At 41.1% G+C, this 19,549-nt stretch overlaps 1 protein-coding gene across 1 annotated transcript in view; it reads left to right on the forward strand.

The window, feature by feature from the left end:
* gnaz (guanine nucleotide binding protein (G protein), alpha z polypeptide) overlaps positions 1-11,542 on the forward strand; it is a 44,950-nt gene extending 33,408 nt beyond the window's left edge. The window contains exon 3 of the mRNA XM_033647365.2: positions 9,516-11,542. Coding sequence (XP_033503256.1) covers positions 9,516-9,860 — 345 coding nt within the window. The 3' untranslated portion in view covers positions 9,861-11,542. The remainder of the gene's footprint in view (positions 1-9,515) is intronic.
* The last annotated feature ends 8,007 nt before the right edge of the window (positions 11,543-19,549 follow it).

The raw sequence follows: 19,549 nt of genomic DNA on the forward strand, positions 1-19,549 counted from the left end.
ATGTCTTTATGTCAAAGTTTGTCATGTGCACTTTCCTTTAAAGCCACAGTAAAGACGACATATGAACTGATTTGAATGTAAAACGACAGTTTCCCAGATCGGAGACTTTAAATCACATTACATCCTTTCAGAAACACAGAGGAAGGTGTCAGACTGGTGTCTCAAAATGTATTCAGGAATATTCTCCCGCACTCAGCTGCAGCATCTTAACCGCCTAATGGGTTACCAAAGGCATTACTATCATGTAATTGAATTGCTTCATATGACATAATGGTGTTTTGAAAAGGAGCTTTCCAGGAAACGGAATGAGACTGTCCAAGGACACACCAAGAGAAAAAAACATGTCCTGCTTTTTTGCCAATATTTTCCTGACCAGGTTACACATGCTTACATAGGTTTCATTGTATCCCTTGTACTATTATTGTATGCTGGACAGATTCAGTTCATCTAAAATCTTATTGAAATGCTGTACAATGACCTCCAATCTGAAGAATTACTGTTTTGCATTACTACCCATGTTAAAAGTGGTATAAAAGCAACTACAAGGTTCTTTTATTTTGTGCTGATTTGGCAGCCCCTGTGGACAAAAGCAGTAGTGTTTCCATGTGAACCACCGTCTCGTGATGTAAAGATCGTGAATTTGCTAGCATGTGCATGTGTTTTGAAAGCGAGTGAAAGAAAAACTCAACTTAATTTCAATACTGATTTTCTTTTTTTAACACAGCTGTTTGCAGGATGCATAGAGACAGAGCACAATTAGTTCCCGCCCACAATGGAGAGGAAACAATTCATCACTCTCCATTGACTTTGTATTAGGGCTGAACGATATGGAGAAAATTTCCTATCTCGATATTTATGCCAGATATCTCGATACCGATACGATACCATATGACTATGGGTTCAGTGAAAACTAAGCATTCTCTATAAAAAAATTTTTTTAAAAAAGAGTCCGAACCATTTTCTGGAAGCCCTCTTTAGTGACTGAATACACGGGAATCATGTGTAGCAATATGGTACGTTACAGCGTTTGTAATGTCTTTGTACCTGCTGGACGTCGATTGGTATGGCATTATGCTACTGAATGCATCGGCAATCCGACCTTGCTTGGGCTTGACACAGGAGGCCCCAGATGTCCCTGCCGTGTCTTTTAATGCAAGGCACTGTTCATACAGTACTCGGTAGTGTTGTCACGGTACCAAAATTGGGACCCACGGTACGATACCAGTGAAAGTATCACGGTTCTGAGTAGTATCACGATACCACAGCAAAAATAAGGCAGATGTGCCTTTTGTCATTTATAAAAAGATAAATCACTTTTCTATAATACATCAATGATATTTCAATGGAATAAATTATTTATTGACTTATTCATACTTAAAAACAGCATCAATAAGTAATTAACATAGGGGGGATCAAAATAAAATAAATAAATAAAATAAAAATCAACCAGCCACCCTCCTCCCCTTCATAAGTAAAGAACAGTCCCTAAAGTGCGGTGAGGTTTGTGGAAATGTGAACGGCTCGTTTCTCCTCTGACACGTCACATACCTGTGTGCCGCCACGGCTCAGCTGTTCAGGTACTACTGGGCAGTCATGACACCAACTTATTCACCTGGAGCCGGGCTTCTCGGTCGCTGACCACGATAACCACATTATCTTGCGGCGGCCATAGTGCTCTGCCGTATTCCCGTCTGTGACCCCCGTTCAACCCACAACCGGTAGGTTTCGCCTTTCGTTTCTGCTGCTGGTTGAAATCTGTACTCACACAGCGTGCTAAATGATTTATTTTGCTCGAACAAAACTATTTTTAGTCGCAAATGTGTTGTGTGTACTAGCAAGTTGCTAGCAGCAGCACGTCTCCCTCGCTCAAGGGGATGTTTGTGATTGGCTGGCTTTGCTGTCGATCCAAGGCAAGCAGGAAATGAGGTTTGTGATTGGCTGGCCTTAGCTGTACATTTAGGGCAAGCGTAAAAAGGATGTTTGTGATTGGCTGAGCTGTACATGCAGGTCAAGCTGGGGAAACTCATAGGGAAATTATATCGTCAATATTGTTGCCTTTTGGGATATTAATATCTTGCATGTTCATATCTCCGTATAGATACGATAACGATATGTTCAGCCCTACTTTGTATTGCATAAAGGTGCGTCGTTGTCACTTTTATCTGCTAGCAAACAACAGAAAAATGCCTAAAAGCTGCTGTGTGGTGGGATACATTACCAACAGAAACCAGAACTAAGTTTTTAAAAACTGGGCCTTCAAGCAGTAAGACATGAGGCATCAGTGGGAAGAATGGAGAAACAGTGGGATCCTGACACTCATCATCCTCTCTGCAGCAACCATTTTGTTAATTTGGCCAGACAACCTGTGGAGGTTGAAGCTGATCAAGCAAGCTCCGATATTTGTTAGGTTAAATGTTGTTACCAGATGATTCGATCAAATAAAAATATAAAAGTAGACCAACAATACTGACTTTGTCATTACAACTTTTCCTCTCCACATAGGGTGCTAAAATAATCCTCCGACACGCTGTAATCTGATGTTTTTAGCTAACTAAAGGCATTTTGTTAGTGTTATAGCCCTTGGTTGCATTTTGTGGCGCCAACTGCCATGTGGTCGTGGTTTTCAGACCATGACGCATTGCGCTCTGTCTCTATAATGATGAGGTAATGTATCTATTTGTAGCTATGTAAGATTAATGACTGTAATATGACGATGGTGAGACAATGCAAATGTTGTTTTAGCCACCAACATAGATTCATATAGAGATGTAAAACCTTTTCAATGTATTTTATTAAAAAAATAGAAGAAGGGCAATTTAGGATCGGTTTTGAATTCTTTCAAATCCCGCAATTCACTCCATCGGTTTAAGGACCAACCATTGCAGGCAATACTCTTTTACTCCAATTATGAACATGTTTACCGTCAGATGGACATGTTCATATCATAAACAAACAAATGTACGACATTGTCATTCAGCGGTGTTTTACTGATATTAAAAAATGTGACTGATGAGAATCTAGTGCAAGAATAATATATTATGTACAACTGTAATGTGTTTATGTTTGTTTGTGAAATCTAAACCCAGCAGTGTTGCTGCCCACAGTAACAGAGACATTAGTAATTAAACGGAGAGGGAAAACAGAGAGGGAGAAGCCTGAATAATGCAATTTTCAGGTACAGCTGAGAAAAAACACGGCGACGGAGAAAATCGTCTCGGTAGATAAGAGTAAAGCATCCCTTCTTGTAAGACCGTGACATTTAAAATGAACCTTAATGAATTACGTTGCGGTGGCTGCACACTTAAGTGATTTGTATTTATGGGAAACATAGCAATGACACTGGGTTGAACTTCCTCATTAATACTTAAGCTTAATTAAGGCCTGTGCCTCTGGACTACTCTGACAGGGGGAGGTGAGGGTGGAAGCTGTGTGTGTGGGTATGTATCAGTGGGTGTTCGAAGCAAAGGAAGGGGGTCTGCATGCTTTAGTGCTCCTGGATGTTGCTCCCCCACCTCCAACTACCCCATTAAGAAACTCTTACTGTACGAGCGCTGTGGTGGCCCGGTGAAGAGACCAGAGACTCCCTGGGCTCAGCTGGCTGTCTCCTGCCATACTCTCTTACCAGCTGGGCTCTTGTTTTCACACCCTGGAAAGAGGAGGAGTGAGGTCAGAAAGTCTGACATGACTGTGTAATGTACAATGTTAAGGGGCCAGACTAAGTCCCCGAAGACACATACTTATACAGAAAGGAGAGCTTATGTTTTCAGTCTGGGGTTAACAACATGAGAGAACAGAGCAGAGAGAAATATGTACTGTATGGAGGAAGGAAGAGCAGTTTTCAACTTTTGGTGCAGCACTGGTTGTTACATTCTCATTACATTTTTTATGCAATTTGTATTAAACAAAACCTGTTCACATTCTCTCTGCTGCAATTTCTCCAATAAATTCTATTATTCATTCATTAATTATCCACAGCTGCGTATCCTGTTCATGGTCACGGGGGATGGAGGGTTCAAACCCAGAACCCTCTTGCTGTGAGGTGACAGTGCTAACCACTGCACCACCATGCCGCCCTTCTCTTATTTTCTGTCACTAGAAAGAATAAGAGAACTCCACTTCAGATGAAATAAATATTCTTTACCATCCAAATGTGCTCTTGAATGATAAATCCCACTTGATTATAAAATGGGGGTGCCTGGATACTGTTTGCTGCTGCCATAAATAACACCCCCTCAACAATTTTAAGGGCAGGTGATGTGCTGTGTGCAAATACTCCAGCACATGCCCAAGAATTGGAAAGATGTAGGTGTGAAATCACGGGATTTGACCAGCGTTTTTTGAATAAGTTAAGGCTTCAGAGTATTGCACAAATCTACAAGCGGTGCACTCGGCAATCTTAAATGGCTCACGCCGATCAAGTAGATCTGTACAATAATGACTTTAGTTGTTCTTTTATCTCACACATTAGGATGTTACATACCTTGACATGTTTCGGTGGAAACTTCCGCCTTGTGTCACTTGGTGGTGGTTGTGACGCTAACTAAAGTCATTATCAGAAACTAAAGACATAATGAACACAATTGAACTAGATCTGTACGATCTCTAAAAATGCATTCTCTGCATAAGGCCTGGATGGCCAAATCATCCAAGAGCAGTATGCAAGCCATTCAGAAGATGAACACATGCCACATCACCCGAGGGTTTTTAAAGTCTTAATTGGGATCAATGGACCAATAGTATTTAATAGCCCATGGATTTAATAACCTAATCATTATAATTACTGTAAAATATACAATAAAAAAGTAATAATAAATTTGATTATATTATGATCAGCAAGAACAAAAACAGTTTGAGGATCGTTTTATTTTTAAAGGACAAAGCGCTTTGTCCTTTAAAAATGCTTGAAAGGCCTCTTTAAAAACTTTTTATCTGCTGACGGACATATCTGTGTGCGATCCTCAAACTGTTTTTGTTCTTGCTGGATATTTATTTGGACTACGCACCAGGAGGGTCAGAGCGCAGTGGTGACTTTTGAACGATAATATCATGATCATGTATTTTTTGTGTTCCTCATATTTAAAGCTCAGGCTACTCTCACAAACTGTTTGTATGTTTTCCTACAAAAAGTAATATTTTCCTTGAAGCAAATAAGGAAGCATTCCCGAGCAGTCTTTAAAGGATGCAGGTTGGGGTGATGGATGGGTCACAAAAACCCAGACTTTCCCCAAGACTTTCCCCTGGAGTTGTTTGTTTGGGAACGTGTGAATTTTGAGTGAATTCTGAGTTAGTTTGAGGTACGTTTCTTTTCCTAAACTTAACCACAGTAACTTTACTTGCCTAAACCCAACCTCAGTAACTTAACATTAATTGCGTTACTGTACGTTAAGGATGTAACATCATTCATGGGGCGCTAATTTGTAGGATTTAATACAAACTGTCCTATGAGAATACCTTGTTAAAATTAATGTTTCCCTGCATTGGACAGACAATGCGTTGACTGTGAAAACAAGATGTTTTTGTCTCACCTTGGTGTTCTGGGCCACTCATGAAGTTTTCCACTGCCTAAGAAAAGAAAAAAAGAAACACTGTTGAATGCCAGATATCAATGGGCACTAACAAAATAAGACAAAATGGTTTAGACGAACAAAAATTAGGAAATTTGTCCATAAATCGCCTCGTGCATGAGGCTCACTGTTTACAGTATCTAAGTTCACAGTACATGTGGTTCAATAGATGTCAATTAATCATCAGTATTTTTTTGGAAACCTTTGTTCCTTCTGCAGTTTTCCTTCAGGGATGTATTTATTACTATGTCTGCTATAAAAAAAAAAAGAAAAAAAAAAGAAAAAAGGGTGCAGCATATAAGGGTTACATTCAATTTTGGTTTTCTCATAAGTGCAGCCTTTTTCATCATTATCCAAAAATAGTGCACTTACACCACTGAATAATCAGGGTTTACACTGAATCTGTACTATGATTGTCTCATTCTTAGTTCTTCCCCTCCGTGTCTTTTTTCATGCTGTGCAGATCTTGTGATTTGCTCAGAGCACCATGTTGTTTCTGTAACCTTTTAAACAGCAGTCTTCCATCTGACAACCTCCCAGTCACAAGCTGCTGGCCAGTCGCCATATGCCAGCAGCTGCCATGAACAGATCAACTCTTTTTTTTCATTCTTTTCTCTTATACATTCAATGTCACATGAGCTCAAACTGTACAGGAGCACATGGATGCATACATGCACATACACACAGACACACACCGAGGCACTTTTTCTTCCATACCGAGACCAGCATGTTTTACCATTCAGAAAATTATATGTAAATAATCAAAAGTAATACATGTTTGTAAGGTCCTGTCCTGCATGTAGTGTAATCAAATTTAAAAAAGATAAAATGATTAACAAGTTACATAACATAAAAAATAAATACATTTTCAAGTAATGAGGTTTTCATTTAAATAAAACGTATTGTATGTCACTATCTGTCACCAAATGAGATAACACAGCGGTGGTTGAGCCTATGGTTACTGAATGCATTTTCAGTATTACAAATTGGTTGTCTGTAGCAACAATCCTGTGAAAAATCACAAGCAGCGCACAGTCATTCATAATCCATTCTCACACACACTGAACAGACTGTTCTAATGCACTGTTTGTCCGTAATTCAGCAGAATTTGTACACTACCCATGTAATCAGGAAGGCTGCGATCATATTACCAGTGCACTACGGAAGGAAAAATAGAATAAGTATAAAGAGCGAAGGTCAACTCAGTTTCAATCCAAAGTCATCAAAATCCAAGGCTTGGTCAGTGACTTCGGGCATCAGACACCGACGAAAAAAGCTGTCTTTTCACGTCGGCATGATAGACGGCCGGTCACCGTTATTGTTTAATGGCGTCTGGTAGTGTAAGGGGAAAATGCGGCATGACAACAATTAAAGTTAAAGTGGTGAAAGTCCAAGAAGGGCAGGTCGGAGGGGTGGTGACTTTCACCCAGAAGGTTGGTGTTTGCTTCCTGTAAGATCGTTTAGCCAAACTCTGTTCTTTTTTCTTAAATCCAACCACGTGCTTTAGTTGCCTAAACCTAACCACAAGCGGGTGTTGGCAAAACGTAACCACATAACATATCGACTTTCAGGAAGTCGGTGTTTACTTATGGGAAGTCGGTGTTTGCTTATGGGAAGGGGAACTGCCCATTGGTTCGACAGCCCATTGGTTCGACATCCCATTGTTCCGACCATATTAAACTCATTGTTCCGAAGTCCGTTCCGAAATCATCATGATGCCCTGTGGTTAAGGTCTGGTTAGGTTTAGGCACAAAAACCACCTGGTTAGGGTCAGGAAAAGATCATGGTGTGGGTTAAAATGAAAAAGAAAGTGACAAACACATAAGCCATGAGCCTGCTCCGCCTCAAGCCGGTTGCGGCGCACCATACGCCCGCCGCGAGCCGTTCAGCACCGCGGACAGTCGGACTAATGGGATGTCGAACCAATGGGCTGCCGAACCAATGACATGGACCCATGGGAAGTCGGTGTTTGCTTCCCATAAGATTGTAAAGCCAAACCCTGTTTTATTTTCCTAAACCCAACCAAGTGTGTTTGCAAAACGTAACTACGTGTGTTGAAGGAAAAAGAACATCAATTTGTGGTGGTGTACCAACATAATGTGTTTATTTTGAAAGAGACTGTATTCAAACTGTAAATTTCCTGTGAAAACAGAAGTGTATTTTGAGACAGACAATATATATAACAGGCTGAAGTTGACACGATGTTCCAGAACGTCAAGAACCAACACACCCAGGGTACCTCGCACATCGTATTTTGACGTGGAAAGTCCATGACCAAACATCAACATGTGACGAGGTTGAAGTGAGAATGTGCCACAAAAGTTCACATAAAGAGGCAGGTTGGGGTGGCAAATGGGTCAAACAAACACAGGACTTACCCTCAGGCAGCCGGTGTTCATGACATGATTCTTTTCCTAAACCTACCCTAAGTAACTTTTCGTTAAATATATAGGGTGACACCGTTTGTAGGATGCTAAATCGTGACAGAGTAAAAAAGCCAAAAAGGTTCGACTTTCCTGTGTATAAAATTACCCCAATCTTCCGCATCCATGGGCCCAGAAAGCAAGTACACTTGAGATTTACTTCCGATTTAGCCCTTGGCTAACTTAAATGGAGATAAAATTATGTCATTGGGTGACTCTTCTAGACTTTCAAAATGCGATCGGACTGAATGGATAGAATCCCAATAGTGAAACGAGTCATTTTGCAGGGATTGCGATGCTCAAAAAAACGTATCCACTGATTTATAGACATCACTTTCACAATGTAAGTCTATGGGAAAAAGTCTTTTTGAACTCAATGGCATCACATCACGGATCCAGAAGTTGTAATTCAATGGGTTGGCCACGACATCAAATGGGCCTCAAAGCCCAGTGCTGTTCCGGAGGGCTTTACACACGCACGCACGCACGCACGCACACACACACACACACACACACAGATCTATACTGTGGTAACCCTTCTACAGAGCTTAAATAATAAGCCAAAATGAATAAATTCACCAGCCTGGTCTACCAACAAACACGCTGCAATTACAGCTTATTGCCACAGGTGTCGCCAAAGACAACAGAGATTTTTGAGTTTGTAACGTTAAGTATGGTAGAGTGCTTAAGATCTGGTTTAATGCTGATGTCAGTGATGTGTTTTATATTTTTGTTTTTGCTTCTACTCATCTTCCCTTTCTGTATCTTATGACTGACTTGTTTATTTGCAGGACATGACAGACGTCAGTGATATCCATTACAAAATTGTGAAACAAATCTGAATAATTAACTTTGGAGGAAAAACATGTGACACCTAATGTGGTCCTACTGGCTATAAATGATGATGCATCAACATTTGGAGGACTTTTATTGAGATTTATTTATGAAGCTGAAGGCTGAAGAAGAAAACAATATCATAGAGCCGGAGATGTTATGATGCACTGGAGGAGCGAGAAGGTTAGAACAGTCTGTCCTCAGTGTAAACAGCCTGTCAATACAGTCTTTGTCCCTGCATCTGTCTGATCCTTTAAATTTTTTATGCATGACACTTGTTGCAATATTTACAACTCACAAGAGTGAGTAACTGACTGACACAAATCATCTGTGACTGACCACAGTTTTGGGCTTCGAGAAAAAAGTGGTGGTAAAAAGAAGTGATCAGCTGTTTCAGTGGAGAATGTAAGAGTTCAAACACAGGTCTTCATCTGTCTCAAGTCTCTGTTGACATAACAGAGAGGCTGTACTGCTGGCTAGCCAGTCAATTATCTTGTCTTCATTTTCATCCTCAGCTCTTGCCTTACATAGTCTAATTTCCTCTCGCCAGATTACATGACCCTGCTCGTGAATGAGGTCTGATTGGGCTGATCTGAGTTGCTGCTTCAATGTAAATACTACATGTTCTTAGCTGTGAAATCCTCATGGTGTGATCTTCTTCTTTATTTCCTTTTCTCTTCCCAAATCCACACAGAGCCGCATGGCCGAGAGCTTGCGCCTGTTCGACTCTATCTGCAACAACAACTGGTTCACCAACACATCGCTCATCCTCTTCCTCAACAAGAAGGACCTGTTGGCTGAGAAGATCAAACGTATTCCTCTGACAGTGTGCTTCCCTGACTACAAAGGTCAGAACACCTATGAGGAGGCAGCTGTCTATGTGCAACGGCAGTTTGAGGACCTCAACCGCAACAAGGAGACCAAGGAGATCTATTCGCACTTCACCTGTGCCACTGACACCAGCAACATCCAGTTTGTGTTCGACGCTGTCACGGACGTGATCATCCAGAACAATCTCAAGTACATTGGGCTGTGCTAGGACCTGATGCTGGGTGGGGGTTGGGGGGTGGGAGGTAAGGCAGGCTGCTCGGCAGCAGTTGGCCTGCCATCAGGCTGGATAAACAAAAGGCATGTCAGTCTGCCTGACAGTTTATCTCTTTGAAGAGGTGCAACAGAGACCTGCAAAGGAAATGAGGTAGTCAGATGGTCAGGGACGGATGATAGTGTTTCAATTGAAACAAAAGAGCTGATGGGCCATGGTCAAGATGGGATTTTTACCCAATGTGTTTGCACTGAATATGAGTATGCAGAGACACCCAAACACACATGCACACACACTGACACACATCCTTATGTTTGCTCACACACAAGATCTTTGGATTAACAGTCAAGCACTTGTTTGACAAGGCAACACTGGAAATTTTAGACAACTACCCCTACCTGCCTGCCAAACCTGAGGTAGTAGGTCTGTACTGGTGGTTTTCGGTTACTTTTGTCTCCTTTATTTTATTTGCCAGAGTCAATTAATGCTGCTTTACATGAAGAATTTTGACAGAATCAATGTTCTCTTTTGGATTTTCACCCTAACAATGGTAACCAGTGAGTGCACCTGATGAAACATAGGGAGAGCCTGTATCTCTGAGAAAAAAAAAAAGTCAGTAGACATGATGTCACAGGGTTTCTGCCTAAAAGAGGAAACTGCCACAGTGTAAAGCTGAAGTGAAATACGTTTTCTACACACTATTTCTGTTCTGCCCCCTGGTCGACTCTCTAATGTTGTTCTTTCCCCCCTATTTCTTTTATCGTTTTTTGTGCTTTAAAAAAAAAGAATATGTCTCATAAACCTGCCTTTTATAGCAGGTCACTGACTTATGATACCAGGAGAGTGTTATACTCGGTCGAGTCAAAAGTATTCTTTATGATCATTCCAGTTTCCAGCAAGAGACAACAAAAACAGTGCCAAGACCAATTTGTAAATAAAACCAGATCCCATCCATTACGTTAATTTTTGTTTTGTTTTTATGGACAAATACATTAAAACATGCATGATTTTGTTACTTTGGGATACTAATATATTTTCTTTGGAATTATGTTCCTCTTTTCTTAGGTTTAAATAATATATTCCCAAAAATATATATAAAAGTCAAACACTGTGTACGATTGTACAGTTGTCAGAGAGGAATCTATTGAAAAGAGTTATATCGATATAATAACAGTGACGATGATGTTATGATGAAAAAGATGACTGATGATGATGATAGTGGTGATGATGAATACAATAATGTCAAGGAAAAACAAAGTTAGCATGAGTGGAGAAATCGGTTCAAAGGAGAACAAGACTGTAGAAAACTATGACAGCGACAAAGCAGATCTTGAGAGTTCAATCTTCCTTGCATTATCTAAGTGGAAATTGTTAAACAGCCAGTCAGTATGATGTGTAAATATACTGTAAGGTACACTCTTTGTTCAAACAAATGAAAATAAAGGTTGAGTTGGGATACTGTAAGTGAGATAAAGAGAGAGCGAGAGAAAGAGAAGGAGGAAAACCCCACTCTGCTCCTCCTCTTACCCTTTCTTTTCAGTTCAGAGGGTGATGTGCAAACAACTCAGCTAAGGGCTTCAGGCTTAACTTTACGGGATGTCCACTTCAACAAAAGACAAAACAAGTAAAAAAGAAATATAAAAAGGACAATAACTACGAATAAAACAACTTATGCAAATTTTCACGGTGTAGTCAATGTGTTTTTGGGTGGTGGTTGTGTCAAAAGTGCTTTAAATGTGTTGGGGAATGTTCATAGAAGATGAGCTGGTACTGGCCACTGATCTTTTATATGCTTTCCTTACTGTGCTGCATCAAATGATTTACAACATGGAAAAGGACATACTGTCCGAAGTCCATGCTTCCGTCCTCCGTGTACAAAATCATGACATAAAAAGTGTTTGTCCTCACCATACAATGAAGCCGCTGGTGCAAGAATAATTTGGACATAAAGTATGCAATTAAATTACTCCTGAATGAACTTGGCCTATGTGTGTTGGGGCGACAGGGTACAGATTCCACTCTAATTAGTGTATAAGACCCAGCTGTCCCAACATGTCTGCTAATGAAATGAAAGATATGTTTTGCAATTTTTAGTCTTTAGAGAGTTAAATATGATGATATTTGATGCAATATTTATGCATAACATCAACCAATGCATAGAAACTGAGGTTTTCTAATGCAGAACACTAAGCATGGTGACATATAGACACTATAGGCTATGTTCAGACTGCAGGCAAATCACATTTGTTTCTCAAATCAGATCTTAAAGACAGACTGTCCGCACTGTTGTGTGCAAGTGAACAGATCAGATTTGTGTGTCCAGACCACAGACTCTATTAAAATAATGGATGTGACCACGGTGACATCAGTGGTTTGTGGACTCCCATTTTAGGCCTCGAGTTTGACATTTTGGCCAATGCTATCTCGGATTTCTGGAGCCAGAAGTGGCACGAGGTGATCATATTTGGACTAGAGGGTGGAGCTGTGGAGGAGCAAGGGGTAGATCTGACGCATAGACTGCAGTGACACCTTGCAGATAGCCTGTCACTCAAAATGGCCACACACTTGAGTATGCATAACTTTAAGCGTTGTGGACCCCTGAAAGAATAGCTGCTGCTTTGGGTGCAGCTAATGGAGATTCTTATAAATGAAATAAAATAACATTTTACCAAGTGAGTTAAATAAAACTTTACCCCCACACAGTTTTCATGAAGGGTGAAATTAGCTATAGAGACCACAACCGTTTTTTGTGGGGGTCTGTGGGGATTGACTTGCTTTAGGAGTCAGCCTCAAGTGGCCATTGGAGGAACTGCAGTTGTGTTGTCTTAATTTTTCATCCCAAGACGTTGCCACTTAATCCAGACGTCAGCAACCTATCTGCATAGGTCACCTGTGGTAACAACATAGGCGTCAATAACTACATAGCAATGCTGGTGATGTAGCTTTCCAGACAGGAAGCATGAGAAATGGAGGTCCATTATTTTGCCCTTCAAACTATCGCTCTGTCAAGTGGTAGTCTTTTGCATCTGTCAAAGAACTGTTGTCCTCCATGTTGTCCTATTTAGCACTCTGCCATTAGCAGCATGTGTTCTGCTCAGCATGTCTGTCCCTCTGGATTTGACGTCGTCATTGTGTGTTGTGTTAAATAACATGTTGAAATTTGATTTGAGCAACCATTGTGTCCAGACTGAGACACATCTGTGAAAAAACAGTTGGAATTGCATTTCAAACCGCCTCCAAATGTGATTTGGATCTGATTAGTGGAAATTGCATTTTTTGCTGTCCAGACTTTCTAAAATCAATCTGGTTACAATCTGGATATGCCAAAAATCAGTTTTAGGCTGGCAGTCTGAACAGGGTCTCAAACAAAAAAAATAATGTAATGACACAAGCCTGTAACAAGATTATGTTTCTACCAAGCAGGCCATCCTGCTACATCCCTGCTATGCTCCTGTGGTGTGAATATTTTTCACATTTAAACACCATTCAAGTGTTGATAATGCTTAAAGTACATCCGAACGGCGACCATACATGAAGCATTTCAGTACCGTCTGGCTTATGTTTTTTATTATTATTTTTATAGGCTACATCTTATTTTTTTATGATTTTAGCCTGATTTACTGTGTTAAAAACATCGTTAGGTCATGGTGGGTATTACTGGCAGGATTCATTTAAGCAACAGTGGGAATTTGTTTGAGAAATGAACATAAATAAAATCCACTATTGAGAAGGGAGCTGAAATCATGCCTTGTGACTGTCATGTGGTAGGAGACTGTGCCAACAATAAAGAGCGAGATACAGAACGGGAGAATAGCTGCTTAAAAATTCTTATAGAGGTATCTTTATCTATTAATTCGAATGAATCATGGGGTGATTTTAAGTGAAATTGAATTGAAAAGTGAAAAGGGTTTTTTGGGGGGGGGTTTTAGGGACTGTTGTCACAAGGTGGTGCTAAGCAGCTTAAAACCACTGTCAGATGAAGTGAATAACATTGATTATCTTGTTACAATGCAATGTTCTGTTGGGAAACCTTTGGTCCTGACTTTCATGTGGATGGCACCTGACACTAGTGATGGGCAAAGCAGTTCTTTAGATGTTACTGAATCACTAGAATCAGTTCATTAAAAAGATTCGTTCACCAAATCATTCAGCGCTTGGCGGGAGGAGCCCTGACTGTGTACTGCATAGTCCAACTCACTGAACTGATACACGGCTGAGCTGCTGCTGCGTCTGCCCTGCATTTTAAGTTTGTTTATCTGGAAAATAAGTCTGTTAAAACAATGGGGAGGTGTGTGATTATGTTCCTGTGGCTTGACTCCTGGCTACATTAGCCGTTAGCTTGGAGAAAATGTTCCCTATGAAAGTGTATCGCTGAGAAGAAATTATTTGAATCACTCAGGGATCGGGGTTACGTCGTTCACCGAGTGATTTGTTTACCGAGTGATTCATCATGCAGTAGGCAGCTAGTGACTCATCGTTTGCAAGGACCGAATTGGCAGTTCCACTCCTGGCCTGCATGCTCGCTGCTGAGCTAAACTGAACTGAGAAATGAATGAATCAGTTCCAGAAGTGATTCAGTTCAGTACGTTCACTCAACAGATTTGTTCTTTTGAACGATTCGTTCACCAATGACACAACACTACCTGACACGCACCAACTAAACATCTTTGCGGACCAAGTATACCCCTTCATGGCTTTGGCACTCCTTGATGGCAGTGCCCCCCCCCCCCCCCCCAGCAGGACCACGTGCCATCCCACACCACAAAAACTGCAAAGGAATAACCTGAGAGGTGTGACAAATACCTCACGGTGATGTCCTGGCCCCCAAATTCCCCAGATCCCATTCTGATCGAGCATCTGTGGGATGTGCTGGTACTCCACCTAACAACTCTTAAAGGATCTGCCACCAACGCTCTGGTGCCAGACTCCTCAGGACACCCCCAGAGGGCCACGCGTCAGAGCTAAGTACGATCCAAGGAGGCCCCACCAGACACTGGGGGCACCCTGAGGTACTGGCACGTCCCACAGATGCTCGATCAGATTGGGATCTGGGAAATTTTGAGGCCAGGTTGATGCCCTGAGCTTTTTGTCACATTCCTTTGGCCAGTCCTGAGCAGTTTTTGCAGCTTGACATGGTGCATTGTATTGCTGGAGGGGCACTGCCATTCGGGGTGTGCTGTAGCCATCAGGGGGGTAACTTGGTCTGCAATGGTGTTTGAGTGGGTGGTGCGTGTCGAGAACCATCCATATGAATGGAGCACCAAAGGTTTTCCAACAGAACAGTGCATTGTAATGAGACAATCAATGTTATTCACTTTACCTGACAGTGATTTTAATGTTTTGGCTGATCGGTGTGTATGATTTTATCGTGTGTCCCCACAAAAACCACCCACAATAAGTTAATTGTGGTGAATTTCCATTATCGGAATAATCTTAAATATCATGTCCAGCAGCGCCCAGAGACTGCCGGGCAACCCACAATAAAAAAGACACTCATTTTCACTGAAAAGTCTGTTCACTAAAAAAATGTGTGTCCTATTTGTGATACAATAAAAAATATTTGCTCCTTGTGAGGTAAATGTAAGGTAAACTAATTCCAGTATGTTTAAGAACCATTTTGAGACTTTTATGCATATTGGACGATTATCATAATTATAATATCATGAATCACAATCATTTTTGACAGGAACATTGTGACATGAAATTGTCTCATTCCTGATCAAAATGCTGAATGGCATACATTAAGAAAATTAATCTGTCAATATATTGTTCAGATAGATTGAACAGAAAGCCAAATGATGCATGATAAGATGTTATATGGAGGAATAGGGTGAAATGGGGTTAAGACACAAGATCAAGATATCATGTGTCTTTTTGTCATCCAGCATGACGCAGCAGGTGCTGATATGAAATCCAGGTGCCAAGATTGTGCCACTTTCATTTTACGAATCACGAGCAGATTTGTAAACATGGACTGGTCTACTTTTGATCTTTATCCAAGTTCACTTACAGCAATTTCTCTGACAGGTTGCTATAATGTTTATGGACCCTGAACAGAAATACTTTTGTCTTTACTTTTATATTTTGGAAATGTCACAAAAGCTTTGTCCATAGATGTAAGATTTAAGCTGGGGCCATGCCAAACACAGATTTGTCATCTGTATTGAGACATCTGATATCTAATAAGGAAAAGGGATTGAGGACATTTCTAAAAATGTAAGTAGTTCACAAACAACCATCGGCACAAATAGAAATTCTTGGCCCCATGATGACAGTTCTGAAACAATAAATATCTATAATCCCTGGCATGTTCCACGGCCCGGTCTATTTCTAGGCCTCCTTAATCATTCAGACGTTTCACTCAAAGAAAAAAGAGAGAAAAGAAGAAGGCTCTCGCCACTAGCCTCTCTTGACCCTTGTCTTCTTGTTGACCAGCACTTATTTCCCTCTCCATTCCTTTCTGTAAGTCCTCTTCTATACTGGTTTTCTTCACACCACCACTGAGTAAGCTATATCTTGTGATTTTCTCCTGTCCTCAGCTCCCTTCTCTTTACTCCTTCCAGCTGACTTCTTCCTGTATCTCCTCCGTGACCCCAGCATTTATACCTGCCCTCTTATCCCCTCTGGACCTTCTCACCTTTCATCTAAGCTTGTCTATCTGCTCCCACCTGCTCCCTCGCTGTAAACCACCTGGTCGAATCAAATGGTCAGGCCCTCAGGCTGCTGGGACAAAATTCCATAAGTCTGGCTTTCTTGAAAGAGTTTTATCATCTCTTCTCCTCTCTTTTTGGCTCTATCTGTTCCCAAATCTGCCATTTACCACTTCCAGTCTCCTCCTGCTACATTAGTTTGTCTCTATCCTCCCCTCCTGTCTCAGCACTGCTCCTCCCTCCTCTGTTCGCTCCACAAAAAGAGTGATGACAGTCTGTGCCACCTTCTGGCCACCGTCTCCTGCTCTGACCCCTCTAACATGAGCTTAATGTCCCGCTCTACCCATCCTAAATGAAGCCTTAAAGAAATTCCCATGAGCAGACTTAACTTCTGCCCTCTTGAACCCCCTCCCTTCTCCCCCTCCCGTACCTTCGCTGCTGATCTGCTTTACTTCTTGACTGATATCATCAACCCCTCCCTGACATCTGGCTGAGAACCATCTGTCTTCTAGAGCCACTGTTCTCCTCACAAAACCTTCCTTAGACCCATCTGACATCCATTATAGACTGCTGTCAGGCCTTTCTTGGGCATTCTCGCTATTGCTGCGTGTAGTTTTATCAGCACAGAAACTGAACCTGTATCTAATACAGCCGTTGCTAGTCCCATTAAAGATCAACGTATAAAATGTTGTCAAACATTAAATGATTTTTATTCACATTGTGTTCCAGTTAGTTATGTGTGAGTCCAAATTAGTGGCTTTTTAAAAGGAGGCTATAAAAGCCTTTGCAATTAATGCAATGAAACACAGCCTGTAGCCAGTGAGCTGTTTTTACCATTACACGTCTTTGAAGTGTAGACAATGTTTAACCAGCGATTTAGGAGCAAAATGAAAATGCTAAGAACTGTTAATAGGCTTCTTGAATGCCATTTGCTAAAATGAAATTAGAGAAATAACAATTCAAAACCTTGTATTTGAAGGACCCCTTCAGTAAAAATCACATTTAACCTTCTTAACATGTCTAGGATATATGGTGTTTTTTCGTATGCTTCAAGACATATCATGAGCAAAATAAGCAGTCACTGTAATGGCTGAGCATTTCACCTTGGAAATGCATTGTACCAATGACAGTCTGAAAAACACAGATTCAGAGAGCCAGGGTTTGTGATGTAACAAACCCAAGGAACTAATCCTGTCAACATGTGAGGAGGGGCTTACGGAAAAACAAGGGGTATCAGAGGAGAAGCTGTATTTTGCAAGCTAAGTTTTACTTTTATTTTAAACTTGTCAGACCTGGCGATCGATTGGGAACAAGGTTTACCTGATATTAGCAAACATCAAACAGACTTAGTCAAGCCAAAGGTTTATCAGTTCCCGTTTACAAGCAGAGGTTCCTGTATTTGATAAGCAGAGTGAAGGTGAGCAGGTATGCTCAAGTTCAAGGTGAGTGGCTGAGGGGCGGGGCTATTCTGCATATTCATAAATACATGCATCCCATCAGTAGGTTTTCAGTTTTTAGTCATAAACCAAAATATTAGCGCAATTAAAAACTGTACCTGGTGATGGCACAACATAAAATATCTCAAGCTATGACAATTCTTTTTCTTAAAGATTACTTTTTGGGCCAGGACAGCTGAAAATGGACAGGAAAGAGGTCATGCCCCAGGTCATAATCATACCTGAGCCACTAATAAGGATTCAGCCTTTAGTACATTGGCCGCATGCTCTACCAGGTGAGTTAATGGGGTGCCCTGGTTGTAATAAAAATTCTGTACCAGATTCATGCTGATCCATCCAACAGTTGTTGAAACATTTCTCTCCACAAATTTAAACCATATGTTGCTAGAGGTAAAGTCATTAGGATTCATCGTTTGGGAGGCGTGAATGTCTGTACAAGATTTCATGGCTCCCAGTTATAGTAGTTGAGATATTTCAGTCTGGATCAAAGTGGTGGCCCGATCATCCAACCATCCAACACACAGGCCAACCAACAGGCCAAACCATGCCGCTATCATGGCTAAAAAAGATATCAAAAAAACCACAGGAAAGCATCTCCTGCTTGTGATTTGTCAAGGATAAAGAGCTAGGCTAACAATAATGGCCACATTAACTTAACATCAAAGGTTACTGTTGCCTGCCAGCTTATATGTACATAATACAATCCCAGACAAATGTGTTGTGCTGAAATCATTTCTTTTTATCCATAGCCAACTTAATGCTCTCTCCGCAGGCTCTGTTGTCATTTTGTTAGCCCTCCTCTTGTGCCAGCTGGATATGCCAGGAGACTGCAGGCCCTGCAGACAGACTGGCAAGTGAACCTTCTCCAGCCTCCCTCTACGGGTATATACAGTAAACGTAACCGCACTTCTCCATCAAGTCCTCATACTTGTCTTGCTCTCTTACAGCGCCATGGTCAAGTCAGCTCAAGACTGAACTTGGCTATTACAAACAGCAGAACAATGTCTGGCCTAACAAGGTGACAGCGTTTGTTGCGCTGCTATGAGGAGCAACACCGGCACTCTCTGCTGTAGCCTGGATGCAATAAAAACATGGGCCAACCTTTCTAGGCCTTTGGAGATGCCTAAAGCCTTGATCAAGTCCATCTTACTGTGCTCTTGGGCCAACATTCCTGCACTGAAGCAAAGCGTATAAATGTGACTGATATTTTACAGCAGCACTTTAATGTGATAGCACATGGCTGGCAAATATAGACTGAATCATAAAAATAAGGGTTAGGGCTCAGCCACACCTATAAATTTCTGACAGAAAGCCATTCATTTCCGTGGAATCAACATGATCAGGGTTCGACTTCCTTTAATTTTGAAAATGTAAACTTGCCAGTTCACTTAATATTGCAACAGTGTACCACACCAACATTTGCTGCAGCTTGAGTCCCACCATTTTGGTAGCAACTTCAGAAGACACTACAGGCAAAAAAGACATCAGCAAACTGGGACACTGATTCAACAATTTGACAATGCAGTAGCCACAAAGAAAGAAAATAAATACACAACACAAGCAAAAGCTAACACATCAA

This window comes from Epinephelus lanceolatus, chromosome 19 (genome assembly GCF_041903045.1).
Source record: "Epinephelus lanceolatus isolate andai-2023 chromosome 19, ASM4190304v1, whole genome shotgun sequence".
Taxonomy (NCBI): Eukaryota; Metazoa; Chordata; class Actinopteri; order Perciformes; family Serranidae; genus Epinephelus; species Epinephelus lanceolatus.